Source organism: Uranotaenia lowii, chromosome 3, assembly GCF_029784155.1.
Source record: "Uranotaenia lowii strain MFRU-FL chromosome 3, ASM2978415v1, whole genome shotgun sequence".
NCBI lineage: Eukaryota > Metazoa > Arthropoda > Insecta > Diptera > Culicidae > Uranotaenia > Uranotaenia lowii.
This window is the reverse complement of record NC_073693.1, coordinates 215,811,990-215,831,866: the sequence shown is the minus strand read 5'-3', so window position 1 is coordinate 215,831,866 and position 19,877 is coordinate 215,811,990. Positions and strand designations below refer to the sequence as shown.

The 19,877-nt window shown below is 36.5% G+C and overlaps 1 protein-coding gene across 1 annotated transcript in view; it reads left to right on the top strand.

Moving 5' to 3' along the window:
• The first annotated feature begins 3,173 nt into the window (after positions 1–3,173).
• LOC129755658 (uncharacterized) overlaps positions 3,174–19,877 on the top strand; it is a 105,583-nt gene continuing 88,879 nt past the window's right edge. The window contains exons 1-2 of the mRNA XM_055752272.1: positions 3,174–3,201; positions 4,139–4,473. Coding sequence (XP_055608247.1) covers positions 4,392–4,473 — 82 coding nt within the window. The 5' untranslated portion in view covers positions 3,174–3,201; positions 4,139–4,391. The remainder of the gene's footprint in view (positions 3,202–4,138; positions 4,474–19,877) is intronic.

The window sequence follows — 19,877 nt, the reverse complement described above, 5'->3', positions numbered from 1 at the left end:
AATAAATTATCTAATATATAAAGATGAGTTGGACTATATATGTTTGTATGCACCTTATACAAATCCACACCGCTTAACCGATCAGCCTGAAATTTGGTACAGTTATGTGTTTGGACCATGGGAAGGTTTTAGTAATAGTTTCGAGCCCCTCCCACTTGGGAAAAGGGACCCTCCCATAGAACTTTCGTTTTTTTCCCACAAACCAAAACTCATGGCACCCATTTTTCAGAACCAATTTTTTCCCTTTGGCGGGGTTGTTTTCACCATCACCATGGGCCGGGCATTAGAAACGACCATCAAGAGTTCACGTGGACTGGAAAGCAAATCAAAGCTTGCTGAGCATCAAAGATTTGAAAGGTAAAATCCTGCCAAAATGAGCCTACATTTTGTATTGAAAAATACAACTATCCTGTAAAGAATATATTGACTTAAATTGTAGTGATTTTCAATGTGCTGCCTACCGCCCCACTGGGGGCTTTGAGAGTTTACAAGGATATACAGTGAACTGAACAGTCAACAGTGAATTGGCTTCTTCAGCTGAATAACTATTTGGACTGAATGCTGAAAAACTAATGAACCGATTGTCATAAAATCCAGCTTTTAACCAACCATTTTCAAATTTTTAGGATTCCTTATGGAGGAAGAAAAAATCATTAGATTCAGAGTTACATATATGTTGAAGCCGCCGGGGAATCTAAATGGGGGATTAGAAAATTGATTAGATAATAAAATCTGAGGTTTTATACCATCATACCATATACCATCATTCATTGGCCAATTTATTTATACTTTTTGATTTATTTTTGGTCATCAATGTGTTCAATTCTACCATTCACTACCATTCTGCGAGTTCAAACAAATGATTTCAAAGAATTTTAACATTGATCACTCTTCAAAATAATTAATGGAACTCAAATAAGACCATTTCCATAACATTTAAATGGTTATTTCGGTTCAGAGATGATTTCTTTTCGATAACTCCAAGAAACTTTTAGTGCAACTTTCAACATATAAGAAAAACAGTGTTAAATTAAAAAAGCAAACATACAATTGAAAACATGAAAAATGAGTCTTAAACCAGTGGTCGGAAAATCGCTCAAGAAAAGCAATCAGGAATGGTTTCTAGCTAGAATGATGCTACCTCCGAGTGCTGTGATAAAAGTACTCATTGAATATATGTCGAAAATCAACACTAACTTGATACAAGAAGATATACCATGCCCCACCGGAGGCTACCGTTGCTATTCGTCACGTGGCTAATCGACGGTGATCGACATACTTGGTGATACATTTTGAACGTCGCTCCCTCAATCATTCCCGAACGTCTATCCTCGCATCATTGTTGATAATGCTCGTTATTGATAGACGATCATTAATGTTTCAAAAGGAAAAATCTGAATAAATACCAGGACCACATGTTCAAAAAGCTGCAGCACATGTTGGACAGTTCATTGCGGTTACCTAGTCATGATTTTGTCCTTCTAGGCAAAACGAAAAATAAAAAATCATCTGATAGCCTACATAGATCGCTCAGAACTGATACATATCAGTTATGATCCTAAAGGTTGAAAGCCGTTAGGGGAAGGAAATCAGCATCGAGACGTTCGTTGCTGATAGTCTGCGTCCTTTTTTACCTCATCATGTATCGCAAAAGTGTTTCAAATACAGAAGCGTCGTTGTCATGCATGATTGTTTGTATGATTTGGTTGAAGAAGGAAAATTTGACTGCTTTGATTTTTTTGGCTCTGAATGTAGTCAAGCATGGCTCAGTGAAAATGATTGATTTTCGGAAGCATGTCTTAAACATGGTTCACCAAGGTTCGGAAGTGTTTTTAGAAATTTTAAATTAAATAAAACTTAAATATACCATTGAACAGGGAGATCATCCATCTTGAAAAGTGGGATAGTCTCCAAAAGAGATTAAAGTTTTTTTGTGATAGAGAAGAAGGAAATTATTTTGAAATTCAATTCATAATCCATAAAACTAAAAGCTTCTTCTAAAAAAAATGAAATGGATAAACACAGTGAATAATCTCAATAAAAACTTCTAAAAGACTTACAAAACTTACGTGGCCAAATATGGGCCCAATTTCTTAAAATGATGAATATAAAGCTTCCAATATTTCGAAAAATCAAACTACTCATTTTGATTAATATCTTTTGTGGACCCGAGCAAGGCCGGGTAAAATCAGCTAGTTATGAATAATCGCGTACATTTCACAAAAACTCTATCGTCGGCTGTGCTTCCATGTTTATTCTATCACAAAATTAAAAAAAAAAAAAAAGGGATTCAATCTTCTTACATATTCTTCAATACTCAATTTAGTGGTATGTTATTCTTGATAGACTCCGATTCAAACTTGAGTTATCGAGAATTTTAAAATAAATGGTACTATATAAAAAAAAAACTTCCCTCGACAGAAAACAGATGTTAAAACACATAAATGAACAGCAGGATTTGAATTGAATTTAATTATCTGCTTGTTTTGAAGTCAAAATTAAAGCGCTTGTGTTGCATTGACAGATAAACTCGACACTATGAGAATATAATTATTGATGATAGATAAGCTGAACATGCATCACTAATTAAATCAATTCATTAATCGTTTCAATCTTTTATTGATTTAATTGGTATTGTTTCTACCTACGGATCACGGAAGTTTGTTGAGTCCGATTTAGGTATATGTATTTATGTACATCAAACAAACGTGTCTATTTTATTCACTCTCCCCAATCCCAATAGCGCCGCATCAATCATCTCCCCAATCTGGAATCAAATTATCCAATTTATCATTTAACCAATAAATCGCTTTACGAGTACGCGATAGACCAACCACACGCGGAGACAGTACAGTCTTATGTGTATCCGATTTTCCGATCAATTGATCCGGATAAAAAGACTTAGGGTGGAAATGGCGAAGGTAGGGTATATGCATGTTTTCTGCGAATTTCTCAACACTCTTGGCGATTGAATAAAAATCATTGATTTAACGACTGTTGAGTTACAGTTTTGTTTCTTTGTTTATGCCGTATCCTTGGAAAATTATACTACTTAATCCAATAAAATAAAAATAAACACCACTTCAAACTTTCACTAAACCAATCCTAAGTAGATAAAGTGTTTAACCAATTTTTTTCTCTATTTCTATTTCCAGAACGAAAATAGCAATTGATCCAGGTGCCGGGGTCATTCATCAAATTGTGAGTGAGCAGTGCCAAAAAAATAATTGTGTGATGGAAACAGGATCATGGTATTCCCGTTGATAAATAGGAAATGTTTTATTTGAAGCAACAAAGAAAAAAACATATAATTTACCCATTCATAGTAGACGACACTCAAGCTAGGGAGAAATTCAAATCGGAAAGTTATGACACGTGAATAAAGTGCTTTTTCTCTATGGTCTGTAGCTACGATGGTGCAATAAAAGCGGAATCGAAAGTGAGGAAACAGATTGCCAACGAGGGTGTATTAAGAAACACGGATCATTTCAAAAAGAAAGGTCTCCAAGCAAGTTGAAAGAAGAAGAGAAGCTCAATCTTGCTCCGTGGAATTTCCCAGAAGTCTTAATCCGACTTTTTTTTAACAGAAGAAAAAAATAAATTAAGTCGTGCTCCATAAAACCAGTGATTAGGTGCCGAGAAACAGCTTCCAAACAGATGGCAGTCTGTGTCTTCTTCCGGCCCGGAGTTTGCTTTGAATGAAACATAGCAAAAACACAACAGAAGACCATAGATTGCAATCTTTGACGAAGAGATGCTGCACAAATGAATTAACTCCGTTAGTGGGAGGGTTTAGTGAGAATTCGTAGTAAAATACTAGAGAGAGACGATTTTTTCCCTTTATTTAAAAAAGCCCTTTTTTTTACAAGTTACCTTTTTTTAATTCTTCAACGTTTTTACAAGATCAAGATCAATAAATCTACAACCAATTCAATGTCAAATCTAGTCTTATCTACAAAACATCTCACCCAATTCTTCCAACAGTAAATCTGTTACCCTTACGGTTTAAAGTAACGAGAGTGTTCTTAGCAAGTTTCCTTCCGTTATAGCCAAGCCCTAGGGCCGGAAGCCAGAGACTAACCCAAACTTAGAAGTGTAAACATACCTAATCTTAATTAGAAAAATATCCCCCATCTAGAGCAACCCCATGGAACGGTAGAATTGTGAACAGCCGGCAGCAACAGAAGCAAAAACGTCCCATCCCGATGAGATTTTATTGCGGTCTTTGAGGCAGCAGCCACATTCTTTCGAATGAGAAGAGTCGATGCGAACACGGAAGTGAAGTGAAGTGAAGTGAAAGTGGAAGCCCCAACAGAGCGCTACTAAAGTTGTTCCAGGAATCAAAAGAAGGAAATTGTACCAAAAGCCCAAAACGCAAAAGGGGCGCGGTCATGTTAAGAAGGATGGAAAAACACATCAGCTGCCTGGCGGCCCTAATGTGTACCACCTACCTGATGCTGACGATTAAATGCGGTGAGTAATTAAATGAATTGGTGGTTTCGGAAGATTCACACTTAAGTTTTTCGTGTAACTTATTGTCTATGGAAGGAATGGAAAAAAAAGATCTAGTCGAAGATGTGGTAGATATAGCGATAATGATAAATGATAATAAAAAAGATGGCCGAAATCTTCTAATTGATTTGTACTTTTTGTTTATTGAAACAAAGAAATATATTTAAAATTATTAATAATAATGTTATCATACACAAAAAAAAATCGTTTATCTGGCAACACAGAAAATACTGTCGGTGTGGTCTTGTTAAAAAGGACTAAGCCAGATGTAAATCATTGTCGGACTTAAACTTGTTCATGTGTGAGTGATAATCATATTGGCAAAAGCCAGCGATCACTAACACTAAAAGATTGGAGAGATGATTGGTAGAGTGTGAGTGAAAGCAAACGACGGACGAAGCGGGAAAATATCGTCATTCTATTGGCTACTTTCATCGTTGGCGTGCGGGTTTTTAAGTCGAGTGGAAGTAAAGTCTTAGTGAAAAAATAAACCGAGAAATGAATTCAGGGAAGAAATTTAAGGATCACCACAGAAGAGTTTATGTATAAAGCTTAGTTCACTAAGATCAAGTTCACTGGTGTTGGGAAGAAGTGGTAGAAATTTTGACATTTTGAAAATTTATCCATGCAAAAATGATTTCAAGATCTTTGGGCGTTGTATTTTTTTACAGCGCTGTTTCTTTTTCAGTCGTACATGATAGAAATATTCCTATTTTTGCATCACAGCATGCGAGAATACAAAACGTGTTGTAGAAACTCTTGAAGGCCACAGATCTTGAAATGTTTTCGCAAAGTAAAGGTGCTTAAAGTGTCAAAATTTCTACCACTTTTTCCAACACCAGTGAACTTGTTCTGACATGAAACAGTTACGAATGCGTGTATTTGAAAACCACTCGATTGATCGAAATACTATCTATGGAGGAATCAAAGGTTATTTTATGATAACTCATGAAAAAATTAGAAAAAAATAGTGGTTGTATCGTTTTTTGTAAGAATAATTTCTACTTTATTCTTGGTATCTCCCATCAGTCGACGCACACTTTTTTCAATCATGTTATTGATAAGTTTTTCCCACTTATACTTCGTCAAATCTGTATTTTGGGTGGCTGCATCCTCCTCTATCAATTTTTCACTACTTTTTGGCATAATACTTCTCATTTGATAGAAACTGAGGTTGGGCTTGTGATATAGCTCAGTTGGCAAGTCTGTTGCTTCTTGAGCCGATGTCCGCGAGTTCGAGCCCAAGAGTAAACATCGAACACAGTTGTACCGGATGAGTTTTTCAATATTTGTCCGCCAACTGGAACGTTGATAAAGTCGCGAATGCCATAAAGATGGTAAAACGACTATAATCGAAACATTATTATTATAGAAACTGAGGGCAATTTGGTGGATTCAGCTGTTTCGAAATTAACGAAAATTGATGATTTTTGTGTCATTAAAAACGTTTTTCTGGAATATCTGGCGGGAAAATCTGACAAAAACGAAGTAAAACCATCATGAGATTGAACGTAGGAAAAACTGACTCGTGAGGGGGGTGTCCAATATTTTCTATGACATATTTGCTCAAACAATGCATAAATAAAAATTTTATCACGTTCATTAAAAACTTTTGAAAATACCTCCTAAAATCTTTCAAATGATGATACGGATTTGTTTAAAAAAAATCCTTCAGTAACAAAATAGGAAACTTACTTTCATCTTAGAATTTGCATCAAAATCTGGTGAACTAAGCTTAAGTTCACCTGCACGTATCGGATTATTTTATTAAAAAACCTGGCCAAATTCGGGCATTCCATTTCCAAATTTTCAAACCAAAATCCTGACAATATCCGGGAAAATTTGACAAAATTCCAAGAAGAAAAACATTTGAATCAATATTTTTTCACCAAACAATATAAACAGATTTTGTAATATTCAGGATCCAAAATTATCGGAAATGTTTATTTAAATAAATCTAGATTGAAAAATTTAATTTTTGGGCGCAAAAAATTGAAATTATAATGATGCACTATGAATTTGATTTTCCAAAAAAAAGTGAATAAATCCAGCCAAAATCAGATTTTTTTTTTCAGCAAAAGTTAGGCAACTGGGCCTAACCTTTCCCATTTTTTTTTCATCCGGGCAAGTCCGAGTGATCTGGCCAGCTTAATTTTTCTTATTTGATTTGAACTTACTTTGAGTTTTTTTTTTATCTAAAAATGAATTCAATATTTAAAGTAAAAGTAAAAGATTCAAATTTTGCGGTTCATTTCGGTTTTATGTAAACTCGATCCTAGTTAAAGATTATAGTTTGAAATTTGGTTCTTGAAAAAAAATACTACAATACTAATAATTTTGAACAATACGCCAAAACATATGAAACTCCCTACAATTTCTCTACAAGAAGATACATGTTATGACTTTTCATTAAAAATAAATTCCTGTGGATGGTTTTTTTTAAATAAGCTTTTAAAAAGCTACAACTTGCAACATGAACTCAAATTCTACCTATCTTTTGTCATTTTCAGCCGGATTGTGCAAACGAACTGACTTTGGCTAAATTTTAAAATCGCACTAACAATCAGAATAGTAAGCCTGCGATCTCTTGCTAATTGAATTTCTTACTGAAATAGTAATCTTGATAATTTTGATTGTGGAACCCATTCACGAACTTAATCTGAATCTGAACTTTGAACCTGAATTCGTTGGTTGTTGGATGACAAACTCAGCCTTTGTACGACTCGTTTATTTAATACATTTCCTTACGTTTTCGCTCTGATTGGAGCCTTCATCAGAGATTTGTATTGTTGACGATGTGGTTTTTGGCGGTTCAAATTTTGAAAAACTGTAGCTGAATTCTGAACCTGGGATGAGTTTATGAGGTTTTGACATTAGTTCTGAGTCAAGATTGTTACTATTGAATTTCTTCAATCCATCATCATGATTTCATGTTTCAAAATTTTTTGGTTTTTTCCACAGAAATAGAGTCTTGGCAAATCATTTTTTTTTTTTTCAAAACAACCAGCATATACATACTTCCATTTGCAAGGGAAATTGCCATGATCAGAGATGTTACAGGATTTAAACGCTAAAATTTGTTTGAAATAGGGTTTTTCATAAGTTTTGTCGTCCATCAGAAATCACCTGTCTCATTGCCTCGGTAGCGGCAATACAGCTTCCAAGCTTAGAAACTAGCAAAAAATTATTGTTTGGGGTTAGGTTTGAATGGCTTAAAGCTAGGCAACTCTTTCAGTATATCGGTGAAAAATTTGCGGGTCATTTCAGCAATCTACACTTAATTTTTCGCTCATTCAATATTAAAAGTTCTGGTATGAGCCTTGACTTCCATGATGACCCTAGTTGCCGTTTATATGCTTCACTCCAAAGCATGATTCGAACTTTGTGGACATTTTTGGCAGTGTTTGCATATTTTCACTGCTTACGCACAGAATATTTTTGATTGATCAACGGTTTTGCCAGCTATTAATTTAATATTGATGAATTCGGAACGAAACTGTGCAAAACAATTTTTTTCATTTTCTTTTGCATCGTAAATAGCTTGGACACTTGGTCGGATAGTACTTTTACAAGCAACAAAATGTTGTCAAAATAGGGTATGTCCAATAACTGGGAAATGAGCTATCAGCGAAAGAAACTGTCCCATTTCTAAATAAAATATGTCTTCCAAAACACCGCAACAAATTATTTTTCACTTGAGCTGAAACATCTCAAGTGGGAGGATATTTAAAAATAGTCGAATATTTTCAAAAAATTGAAACAAATTGGATAAAAGCTTGCATGCAACAAAATTGCGTTCCATCTTTATTGCCCAGTATCGAAAAATTGAATTATTTTAGATCGAAATTTTCATAAATCTTGAATACAAAAAGTGATACAACACATGCCTTTTATACCCATAGAAGAGGTTGCAAAAATCCTACACCTATTTTAATCTTAAATCTTAAAGTGTACTGTATCAAAGATGATATGATCGGATTGGAAAGGCACTACTTGACTCAAGTCAAGAGACTCAAGCTCCCAAGAAAAATGATGCACACATTCAAGCGAAACATGAAAAACATTTTATGGCATTTTCATCCTATTGAATAACTAATACCAAAAAAAAAATTAAAGTGAGAACGAACTCACTGCAACATCTCATCTCGGCTTGCCAGTCCGATATCTTTTCGGTTCTTGAAATGAATTTACCATATGTTACATATAAGTTTTTCTATACATTATTCATGAAACTTTCGATACGATATGAGCGAATGGCAACATTATTTTTGATAAAACCCATCCCTTAACAAAATTACATTAAGCGTACAACAGAAACCGATCTCATCCCTGATCGGAAAAAATTCGAACACAAACCAGCACGGTTTGACAGAATTCGAGCAGAAGACGGCAAATTCCTACAGGGACGAAAAAAGAAAAAATCCCGTCTGACAGATCCAGTTCCGGGAGAAAATTTAATAGAGACGAACGAAAAAGTTGTGACAGCGTGCTGGCTGTCGAAAAAAAAAGCGTGTGCGCCGAGTTTCGGGCATAAATAGCCCTCGAGTGTGACAAAAAGAAGCTCTCGAACCGCAACAGAGCGACAGCATCGGAAAAGGCGGATCCACATCGCAGGAGCACACCACACATTTTATATTCCGATTCCGAGGTCCACCAACGGCCGAGCAAGGATCAACGCCGATCCGATAGGGAAAGCCAAAGAGGAATCCTCCGCCACGTCTGGAACGATTGGCATCGGGGAAAGATTTGACGCAAGAAAAGGGGTCTAGAAAGGCCCTTTTTTATTTCTACCCCAGTTTTTCATCATCACATCGCTCCCACACGGCGATTTGCTTCCGGCGGAGAGAACCTCCGAAGGAAAATATCGGCAGACAGGCCAAAGTGGTGGCCAAAACTGAGTGCCAGTAGAAACGACGTGGAATCGTCCACAGGACAAATTGACAGCTTCTCAGCAGCCAATTGGCTGTACCAGTGGCAGCACAAGGGTGGCCACCAGCCAAATATCATCATCTCCAGTTTCGTCCACACTGCGCCAGCAGTTGCAGCATTCTACAGCGTCCTGTTTGGGATTATTCCGGTGCTTTAAAAGCACAATTTAAGGCGGTTTCGGCAGGAAAATCACCACCTGCGGTGCCAGCTGCAGGTCTTCGATCCCATCGTCCATCGAGTCAATTGGGACATCGGTCCCCGAGGTGCTCGCAATCCGCTGCGTTCGCAGCAGCATCAGTCAAGGTGATTGGGGTCTCCGGTTTAAAGCAGCTCCAGCAGGAATTTTCTCACCACATCAGCATCCACTGTGCTTTTTTGATTCGACCATCATTTCCGTGGCCCAAGTGCTACCGGTCGGTTACTACTTCAGCAGGATTTCCCATGCCGCACTGTCAGTTGTGGCAACCGTGGCCTGGTCGGCCGCACAACTTCAACGGAAGCGTAAACCGCGCTCACTCAACAGGTCAGCTAGCAGCAACGACGGTGGTGCCCAGACGCATCAGCTCCAGCAGCACAAGCTGCTTTCCGGTTTGCACCATCCGCTGTTTCGAAGCTGCGCTGCTGCCATCTGGGTTAGTACGATGTTGCGTGAGCAACATTACGGGTGAACGATAAATTATAGACGACTTTACATTGCTTCGAGTTAAGTTTTCATAAATCCAAATGATTATGAAAAAAACACTCCATCGAAAAATTGGAGTTTGTTTACAATTAAATTAGAATAAATAAGCCTGGTAGAAAAGGCAATTCTATCTGATAGTTCCATTTTTAAATAGTCAGTTGGTCAGAAAAAAAACTAACATGTAAACCAATCTTTTTGTCCATTTTCTAAACTTTTGAATTTTTTCCAATCATCTGTATTTTTTATTTTATATCTTTATATTAAACTTTATGCGCTTCTCGCTGGTCTCTATGCATTACACTGCCCCAAATTTGTATAAGAAATTCAAAACCTATGAAATGTTATGCGCTGCAGGCTAAAATTGATCCTAGGCCTAGTACAAGATCTCATGCCAAATTTGGGCCAGATCGGATCACGGGAAGGGGTCGCTCAACGAGCCTGAAGTTTGTATGGGATTTTGAGACATTTTGTTCGGAAAAAACATGAAAATCCAGTTTTTCATCAATAACTTTGGTTCCCGTCGGCCGATTTCTTAAAAAAACGAGTTTTCTTAAAGCCTAAATTATTAAAAATATTTTATCCGAAGACTGCCTATCGATCTGCCTATCAAGATAAAAAAGTTATTAGGTTTCAAAAATGGGCTAACTATTTTAAGGATGGTATTCATCACTGTTAATGAGTCGGGGCGATCGAACATATTGACGCCTCATTAACAGTAAGGAATACCACCCTGAAAAAAGTTACCCCCTTTTTGAAGCCTAATAACTTTTTTATCTTAACTCTTGTCGATATGCAGTCTTCGGATGAAATATTTTTCATAATTTAGGCTTTAAGAAACCCCGTTTTGAAAGAAATCGGCCGACGGGAACCAAAGTTATTGATGAAAAACTGTTTTTTCATGTTTCATCCGAACAAAATTTCTCAAAATTCCATACAAACTTCAGGCTCGTTGAGCGACCCCTTCCCGTGATCCGATCTGGACAAAATTTGGCATGAGATCTTGTACTAGGCCTAGGATCAATTTTAGCCTGCAGCGCATAACTTTTTCAAAAGTCGGGTCATTTGGGGCACTCTAGTATGCATGAACGATTTTTTCGTTGTTACTTTAAACTGTAACAATTGAATTTTGATTAGTTGTTACATTCAATAAATACTTTATATAAAAATTTAAATAGTTTCAGCCTAAGACAGTATAAAATGTTAAACTTCAACTTGAAATTTTGTACGATTTGTATAAATTTAATTTTCAATAAAATTTCCCAAAAAAAGTACAAAACGTGATATAACCATTGAACGATGTCAATTGAATAGCATCAAAATAAACTTAAATTGTGTAGTAATTCAAGGATATATATATATTTTTTAACTTCTTCCACCCACAAGTATCCAAATCCGCCATCGAGCTTTAAAATTATTACGCCTGATTGTATGCAGGTGCAGAAGGAAGCCTATTAAAAAATAGCAAAAATTTATGTTTTTTCGAATAAAAAATTCTAACTTACCAATTGTTGATTTTTTCCCAAATTTTGAAGGAATGTTAATTGACTTCTCTTTTAACAAACTGCAATTAAAAATGTGTATTTGGCTTAAGTTTTCATTCAAAAATATGTGAAATACTTAGAAGGGTTTTTGGAGTAGTAAAAAAATGACCATTTTTGTTGTCGACTTGCGATGCTTCACGGCACATACAATTTTGTTCCTATAGCTCACAATAATCTCTGAACCTTTTACTTTAAATTTGTATCCATCAGTTTTTGAATATCCTAACTAAATCAGAGAAAATAATATTTTACTACAAGCTAGTATTTCCAAATGTTTGTTTACATTCTTTGCACGCACACGATCTGTCAAAAATTAGCTTCGAAATCGCGAATAACATCAGCGTTGGCATCGGCCAGTGAACGTCATCAGCAGCGCAGGCTGCTATTCATCAGTGCGCTGGCAAAAATCAACTGTGGCATAGGCCACTTGGGCAAAACGAAGACGAATGCAGATCCGAAACCAACACCGAAGGCGGCGAAAGAAAGTTTGTCCGCATCAGGGCAGAGGATGAAGCGGAACCGTGGCCACATAGTGCGCTGCAGCGCTTTCATGGAGGATGCCGTAAGTGAATATTAAAATCTGATCGCAATGTAATAGGGGAATGTGGGGTAAAATGTTGCCAAAATTATAAATCAAACTAAAATTTAAAGTTTTGAGAATCATTTATTCGTAGCTTTGCCTACGGTAAGCCTACTTCCCATAATACATAGTAACGGGAAATTACTTGATCCCAACTGAGTGTGACCAAAAATGTTAGGAAATTGGCTCGCCTCAGTTTATATCATTACAAATTTTATGCAGTTACGAAATATTTTTCATGAAACTAATTTCAGCCTCAATTTTATTTTGTGTTTCTTGTTCTTCAACTCAACTTTCAAATGACTTTGATAAATTACACAAGGCCACAAAGTTTACATTTTTTTTTCTGAGGTTCAAAAACTTTAGACCGCAATCTGGTACACCGAAATTTTTAAAAATAAGTGAAAATTATTTAAGCAAATTCTGGCACTTTTCTGACAAAACCTTAAAACATAAGGTACCAAAAAATTTAAAATAAAGTTTTTAATCCACTTTCTCCAAGACCCCAAGAAACGTTGACATCTCCAAATAAGTTATATTTTTGTTTGTCTACTTTTCCCAATTATATGAATAAATAGATTTTGAACCTATAATGACTTCATTGAATAGAAATTTCGAAAAACAAAAAATAGATAAATCGTTTTGCAGACTAAAAAAAAAAGTTATATGAAACCAAATCTTTTTTTTTTTCAAAAGGGTTTTGAAAAATTCCACAAAATTCACCTTTTTCTGAGAAGCCAAGAATTTAGGCCATAATTTTTTTGATTAACTTTGATGCCCCAAAACTTTTGAAAATAGGCAAAAATTATTTAAGAAAATTCTACACTTTTCTGACAAAACTTTTAAGAATAACAAAAAAAAATTATATGCAGAATTCAACTTTTTAGATCATTTATCGTCATCATCATCATCATCAAAATATTATTTCTTTATTGAAACAGAGTAATAAATAAATTCAGAATCATTTATTACTTTTTTGTAGATGTGTTTGTTCATCAGTTTAATATGCTTTTCATTTATTTTTATTATTTTAAAGCATCTTTTTAGAATTGGTCATCGTTTATGAAAAGTTCGAAAAACGATTCTAAATAGTAACATTAAGAGTTAAATTCAATAAGCAAATACTATTTAATTTAATGCTTTGTGCTCTCAATATTTACAACACCTCTTGGAAGTCCTTATTTTTTATCAGTTTCGTATTTGATCATTCAAGAAATCACCCATTTCTAAACCTGTGATTTGTAAGAGATGATGAATTGAATATTTTGTATTTTAAATTTAGAAAGTTATTATTGTGAACTTCAATCAAACATGAACTTTTTTGTCATATATTTCAATAAGTGTAAACATAAAAAATTGAATTTCTTCTATTCATTTGATCACTGGTTGACATTTTCATTTTTATCAGATTGAATTTAATCATTATCTGTGTGTTTTACACAATTTCTTACAAGTTTAAAAAGACATTCACATTTCAAATCTTGATTGAATATTATTTTAATCATGGTTTGTTTCTGGTATGATCTGAAACTTATTTTAAAATTGGGATTAAATTTGTTTTTAAAACTGGTGTATATTTCACGTATATTTTATGATTTTTATGTCCGAAGCTTTGAATTCAGTTTTTATTCTAAATTTTGATTTGCATTTGTTTTCTGGTATTTTGCAAATATTGACATTTTGAAGTACTTTTCAGTAACTTACCGGAAAACACTGATTTGAAACTTTGATTTTTATTTATTATGAATGGGTATATAAAAATAAAATAAATTTTTGTATTTATTGTGCAGTTTTTTCGCACGGGCCTGAGTAGATAAAAGCATTTACATCATATTTCATCAATTTGATTCTCATTGATCGAATTTTCATTTTCATAATCTTGAAATTTTCTGACTTAAGAAACCTCATTTTAACCAACAAGGCCGATAAATCGAAATAACATTTCTTTTAATTTACTAAATAAACAGTTTTTTGATATGACTATGACGTTAGGAAAAAAAAATTAAACTTCAATAGCCATGATGACTGGAAGAATAAGAATATAAAAAAGATTTATCTCTGACTTTGATGAATGGCTGGGCCTCTTAAATAAAAATGAATATTTTATTTTTTATCTCATTCAATTCAACCTTCATCTAGGATGTGGTTTTAATAAATTCTTTTAGGTTCAAAATGGAAAACAAAATAAAAATAAACAAATAATAAATTCAAAATGGATTTTTTTCCTTATAGATAGGGGAGAGTGAGGATACTTGATCCCCTTTTCTTATTTTCACCATATCTTTTTGGAAAAGTTTAGCAACTCGCCGTCTTTGACATTTTCGGACAGCTTGTAACTTCAAGTTTCTATGCTCCAAAATTTAGAACGATACTTGAACCCGTTGATCAACTAGAAGCATTTTTGTGGGAGTAAAAAAATTGCGATTTTTCTGAAGTTAGGGGAGACTTGATCCCCTATTGAAGGAGACTTGATCTTTTATTCAGGAAGCCCTAATCCTTGTATAAAAATCAAACAAAACCTCAAGATAGAATGTTAATTGACTATTTTGGTCATGTTTTTTCTCATTTCACAATTTACAGCAGACATACGAAGAACATTCTAGAACTTTGTCTCAACGCTAAAAACATTGCATACTTAAAGGCGCTATTTTTTAAAATTAAGAGAAAATTAATTATGTTTGCTCTTTTCTTCAGACAATTGTTGGATAAATATTAGTTTTTGGATAAATATTAGTAGTTTCGTAATCAGCAATCATAACGATCAATTCAGAAGAAGAATATGCCGTTTGGAAGGGGGATCAATTGTACCCAACTCTAGGGGATCAATTGTACCCATAATCAACATTTTAGAAAACTTTTTCTGAAAAAAGTTGAGAGTTTTCCATTGCTTCGAAAATATGGCATTATGAAGTTCATTTTACGCTCGAACGATTGATACATTGGATCAAATATTTTTTTCATAATTTTCCCATGTAAGGAACATTTTAAAGTGATGAAAAAAGATCTTCAAGTTACATTTTGTGAAATTTTTCAAACAAAGTTCAATTACTCAAACAATTATCAGTTCTTATCGGGTTCTCACTCGGTATCGTAGTCATTGACGTAGAAGGAAAAAGTTAAAACGGTTTTTCTTCAAATAAGTGGCTTGATAATTCGTTATTATTAACGCTGTAGCTTGGCATTTACCCAGCCTACTACGACGAAATCAGGATTACATATAATCCATCCGGGTTTGCGAAATATTGTGGCAGAATATTTTTATATAATCCCATTTCATCCGCACGTGGATTTGACAGATAGAGTATCTCATCTCATCGTCTCATCTGTGGTCACTCATCGATAGGCTTCCTCACTTGTTTACAAATCTGTCCTCACTTGAATTGAGCAGAAAAACATTGCCTCTGTTATTGTGATTGTATAACAAATCTTGTCCCGCTATGTCGGGAGGTGATCCGGGTCCCGTGGAGGACCCTCCTGATAACACCCGGAGTAGACTGCCTCAGTTTTTGCGTAACAAGTCTTATGATGGTGTCACCCGATTCCTTCAGTTGAGAATGACCATTGATAAATCTACCGACAAACGACCTCCTCTACCTCAAAACCCATTCCTCATAGGAAAATCGGTAGAACGTGCCGTTGGATCTACAAACCTCAAACAGCTCGAAGCTATAAAAGAAGGTCAAGGTGCTCAATATATTTTGAGGACATCTTCGCCAGAAATATCTCAGAAACTACTACTAATGACCACTCTACTGGACAAAACTCCCGTTGAAGTTGTACTGCATCCAACCTTAAACTCAGTACAAGGTGTTGTTTACCAACCAGATACAGTAGATATGAAAGAAGACGAAATTCTCACTGAAATTGAATCTGAAGGTGTTTTGGCAGTGCGCAGGATAATGAAACGCGATAATAAAAAGGACTTACAAAAGACACCACTTCTCGTACTTACCTTCTGCAGCACGGTTCTTCCGGAATACGTTCGTTTTGGCCTGCTACGCGTCCCAGTCCGTCCATATTACCCCTCACCGATGATCTGTCGTCGCTGTGGATCTTATGGTCACACCCATAAGAGATGTGACAGCACGGTTTGTCCAGTTTGTTTCAAGGATCACCCGATCACTGCAGGACAAATTTGTGATAACCAAAAGTACTGCAAGCAATGTAGACAGGAAGGTCACTCTCCGACTAGTCGCGACTGTCCCTCCTTCCAAAAGGAAGAAGCAGTGATCCGCCTGAAAGTCAACAAAGGCATCACATTTCAAGAGGCACGAACTGAAGTAAACCAAACTTGGAGTAAACCGACCTATTCAAGTAAAGTGCAACAACGCATAACGCAAGCCAACAATGATAGCAATGAGAAAGATAAACTCATATCGTTATTACAAGATGAGCTTACTAAACTCCGACAAGAATTGCGGGAAATTAGGCAAAAAGACCAGCAAGATTCTTCACAACCGGCGCAAAAACCAAATCAGCGTATTTCTCGGAAAGATTCACACGATATGACCAGCAATCAACAATCGCAGTCCGGAACATCTAAAAAAGACGGTGGTTCTAAATCCACAGCGGTTACAACTGAAGAACCAGGAATATCAATCGGATCGAGAAAAATTCTATATAATACGAGAAGTGTTAGCAGAAAACGAAATCTTACGCAAAACGAAATTTCGCCAACCAATCCAAAAACGCGACCAAAAATATCAATTATAAACTCCCAAATATCTCAGCATGAAGAGAACCTAGACACGGACATGTTCTCTGATGACGACGGCGCTCAGTGATTCGACACCCAGCTCAACTATCGTCAACTCTAGCAACGTTACTGGACAATCTACGGTCTTTGAAATGAACAACATGCTTTCTTCGAACACTGAACCCGGCATTTTACCGGGTTCATCAGGTGATGTAGCCCCCTTTATTAATTATGCAACAAATCACTCAGCCTTTAATTCTACCCCCCTTAACAACGGTGTCAACGTTTTCAACGAGCCTTATCGGGACATGGTTAGTTCCGAGCGTTCCAACAACCATCATCGGAAAATACAACAACGACCACCATCGATGGCAGGATTTGAACCTGAAACACTAGGTCCAACTGTGGATTCCTTTATATGTAATACGCAAACATCGAGAATCGAACCCGGTATTCCACCGGGTTCTCCAGGTGACGTACCTTATACACAACATACTTCAAGAAACTATCGTTCTGCATCCTTCTGCCACAGCAACCAAGGTCCTACAGATAATCCCACGAACATAACTGGCCAACAAAACCCTTCAAACTCAACCGTGGAACAGAATTACTACCAGGAAAATCCGCATTCGATAAGCCCCGAGCCCGGTTCCATGCCGGGTTCACCAGGTGACGTAACCGCAACACAACCACCTTCAAGCAATTATCGCCTCCTGTTGTTTCAGTGGAACACGAGAGGATTCTGGAGACAACATCCTGAGCTGCTTTCTAAATTGGCCCCGAACCTACCAGTTATCATCGCTATCCAGGAAGCTATGACCAATCGATTCTACAATTCTCTGTGGAATATGTACACCTGGTATTCAACAGATAATCAACAAGCCCGTAGTAATGGAATCGTGTCAGTTGGCATCCTTAAAGGCGTTCCACACCAACAGGTCCCTCTTCATACCGACATTAGAAGCATAGCCATACGGATCACATCTCCAGTTACTCTAACTATTGTCAACGTGTATATTGAGCATTCTTTTAAACATGCAGAGCTTTCTGCTGGTCTGGCATCTCTTTTAAATGGTCTAGAGCCCCCATATTTAATTGCAGGCGATTTCAACGCTCGCCATACCGCTTGGGATCCTATGAAAACCAACCAAAAAGGCCGAATAGTTTTGAATTGGATTACCGACGAACAACTCAACTTACTGAACGATGGATCACCAACCCGTATATGCGATCATAGCTGTCTAGCATCTGCCATAGATCTCACACTCGCCTCAACCAACCTGGCCAGTAGACTGTCATGGAAAGTCGATTCGGATCCTGTTAACAGCGATCACTTCCCGATCCTCACTTTTTTGGACACCCCATTACCAAAATTATCCACACGACTTAATTGGCAATACAAAAATGCTGATTGGTCTCGTTTCGAAGAACTGCTGATCGATAAAATATCCCCTGAAACAGAATTCTCGGTAGAGCAACTTACACACCACATATTCGAAGCCGCGGTTGCCACTATTCCCCGAAGTAGTCTACGTTGTGGCACTAAGAGTGTTGCTTGGTGGAACACAGAAGTTGAAAAAGCTGTAAAAGCCCGAAGAACAGCTCTTCGAAAAGCAAGAAAAATTATAGGAAATAGTCAAATGAAAACGGATGCGATGGATAACTTCAGGAAGATACGCAACGAAACAAGGAGAATCATCAAGCAAGCAAAGGCCGACTCGTGGGAAAAATTTGCCGCAAATTTCAATCCACAAACTCCCGTTTCCTGCATGTGGCAAAACTTCAACAGAATCTCTGGGAAAAGGACATGCAAGACTTTGCGCATCAACTCTGAAGGACAATTCAAAGAAAATCCACGCGATATTGCCGAGGATTTTGCAAATTATTTCTCTAAATCTTCAATGTCCGCTACTCGAGAACCTAACTACACTAGGGATTCGAACATCGTCAATTTGTCTATGGACCAAGATTTCACATTTTGGGAACTTCAAAGAGCCATCTGTCGCTGCTCTGGTAACTCAGTTGGACTTGACCAAATCAGCTATCAAATGATTAAACACTTCCCTTTAACCTTTAAATTAATCCTTCTCAAAACGTTTAACAATCTGTGGCGTGATGGTCTCTTCCCCGAGTCATGGAAAACTGCGATTGTGATTCCTCTTCCAAAACAAAACGCCGATCAGGCTGGAGTTACCGGTTTTAGGCCCATTTCTCTGCTGTGCTGCCTGAGTAAAGTGTATGAACGAATGATAAACCATAGAATCGTTACCTTTCTTGAATCATCTTCCACGCTGCATCAAGAGCATCATGGATTTCGCGTTGGACGCGGAACTAACACATATTTTAACCAACTTCGAAATTTCTTAAATTCTGTCGAGCAAGAAAATACACATTGTGAAATACTATCCCTGGATATCACAAAAGCATACGACCAGGTTTGGCGATCAAAAATACTGGAAGCCATCTGTGATGCGAAACTTGGCCAACGTGTATTCCAATTCGCCCGTTCTTTTCTTTCCGACAGAGAGTTCTGTGTATCGATAAGTGGTCAACTATCTGAATCTCGAACTCTACAAAATGGCGTCCCTCAAGGTTCTGTAGTATCCGTTACATTCTTCGTTTTGATTATGAATCAAACTTCAATCTTGCCACTCCCTGGGGCTTACTTGATTGGATACGCTGATGACCTAGTCATTGCACGGAAAGGACCCAGAACAAATGTGTTACGTTACAAACTACAAAATGATCTTCTTACTTTAAATCAATGGGCCAGGGGAGTAGGACTAAAAATATCTATCGACAAAACTAAAGTCATGCATTACTGCAAAAGAAAACGCCATTACCATCGTGATAATGAAACTCAGATATTACTAGATGATGAAATAATAACCCGCGTTCGTTCTCTAAAAATTCTTGGTGTTTTCCTAGATCGACGGG